General features: G+C 62.5%; 1 protein-coding gene across 1 annotated transcript in view; it reads left to right on the forward strand.

Moving 5' to 3' along the window:
• The window catches only part of ANO1 (anoctamin 1), a 155,250-nt gene that overhangs the window by 93,323 nt on the left and 60,305 nt on the right, over positions 1-1,622 (forward strand). Inside the window, exon 13 of the mRNA XM_042782104.1 lies at positions 83-243. Within this exon, the coding sequence (XP_042638038.1) occupies positions 83-243 (161 nt within the window). The remainder of the gene's footprint in view (positions 1-82; positions 244-1,622) is intronic.

Consider the following 1,622-nt stretch of genomic DNA (forward strand, 5'->3'; position numbering starts at 1 on the left):
GAGGGGCCCAGCATGTCCTCAGCCCTGGGGGCACCTAGGAGGCGCGGGGCCTGGGACTCACGTGCGCCTGGCTATCTTTCAGCATGGAGATGTGTGACCAGACGTACAATATCACCATGTGTCCCCTGTGTGACAAGACCTGCAGCTACTGGAAGATGAGCTCGGCCTGTGCCACCGCCCGAGCCAGCCACCTCTTCGACAACCCGGCCACCGTCTTCTTCTCCATCTTCATGGCCCTCTGGGGTAAGCAGTGCCTCCCCGACGGGGCTGAGCAGAGACGACTCCGGGCTAACCCCTCCTGCCTTTCCTCCTTGATGAGCTGCAGGCAGGGCTCTCCAGAAACAAGTGGAAGGGAGCCTTGGTGGGAACGGCCCCCTGTTTTGTCTGCCAGGTACCAGAGTTTGGATGGTGTTGAAAGGGGTGGCTTTGCTCACTTTCCTGGCATCAGGGTTTGCCAGCTTGGGAGGCACAGCTTGTTTACAGCTGGGTGGGCTAAGGGTCTGGCCATCCTTCCAGGGTGCTGCCGAAGATACCCACCACCCTGAGGGCACGCTGACCTGGGCTGGGCCTCACATCTCGTCCTTACAGCATCCCTGCAGGGTTTGTGTGCCCATTTTACGGATAAGCAAGCTAAGGCCTGGAGCGAGTTAGTGTGAGTTGCTCAGGGTCGTGAGAGGCCAAGGTAAGAACTGCACCTGCGAGTCCAAAGCCCGTGCCCTTAACCCTTAGGCTCCACTGCCTGGCAGAGTGCAAGACAGCACCGCCTCCTCCAGGAAGCCTTCCCTAATGCTACCTTGCACCCGGCTCAGGCTTTGGGCGTTTGTAAGCATGGCTGAATCATTGCGGACATCTTAGGGCTCTGCTGGCAGGGCCTCCAGAGTCTGCCGCAGGCAGCTGTGGGCTGAGCCGTGCCCTGGGCTGCTGCTGAGTGGGCACCAGAGCCCCAGTCCTGCCCCCAAGGGCTCCCACGGGATGGGCGATGGGGCTGGCACAGAGATGCATAGGAGTAAAGTGAGGACTCCTGGAGGGGTCAGGAGGGGCTTCTGGGAGAGGCAGGAGAGGCCTGAGATGCTCTGAAGATGTGGGGGGTGAGCACCTGGGACACAGGGCCCGAGGCCTGGAGCCTCCCGGAATCTCACCTTCTTGGCTCCTGCAGAGCAGCCCCCGGGGCTGGACGCTCGGCCCTGCCCCGTGCAAGAGGCCCACAGAGCGTGACGGTGACCCGAGAGGTCGAGCTTTGCTGATGAGGCCGTGAGCTGCCACTGTCCGCAGCCAGGTGTGCGTACTCTATGTCCCCACCACCCCACCTGCCCAGCGGCCTAGGTCCCTGAGGGTCAGACACGGAGTTTGGTACAAGCCCTCAGCTGCTGGGCGGAGTGGGTTTCTAAAGTCGAGCCGGGACCCTCCGTGCCTCTAAAACCAGTCAGCCACCCAGCTGCCATAGAGTCGACTCCGACTCAGGGTGCCCCGCCGTGTGTCAGAATGAACCAGCGCTCTGTCGCGCCACCCCCCGCCGTGTGTCAGAGTGAACTAGTGCTCCGTGATGGCCCCCCTGTTTCCTAGTGGCCCTGTGCTCCGTGACGTACCCCCCACCGTGTGTCCGAGTGGCCCTGCGCTCCGTG

This window comes from Orycteropus afer, unplaced genomic scaffold (assembly GCF_000298275.1).
Source record: "Orycteropus afer afer isolate SDZICR_OR568_19922 unplaced genomic scaffold, OryAfe1.0 scaffold00244, whole genome shotgun sequence".
Taxonomy (NCBI): Eukaryota; Metazoa; Chordata; class Mammalia; order Tubulidentata; family Orycteropodidae; genus Orycteropus; species Orycteropus afer.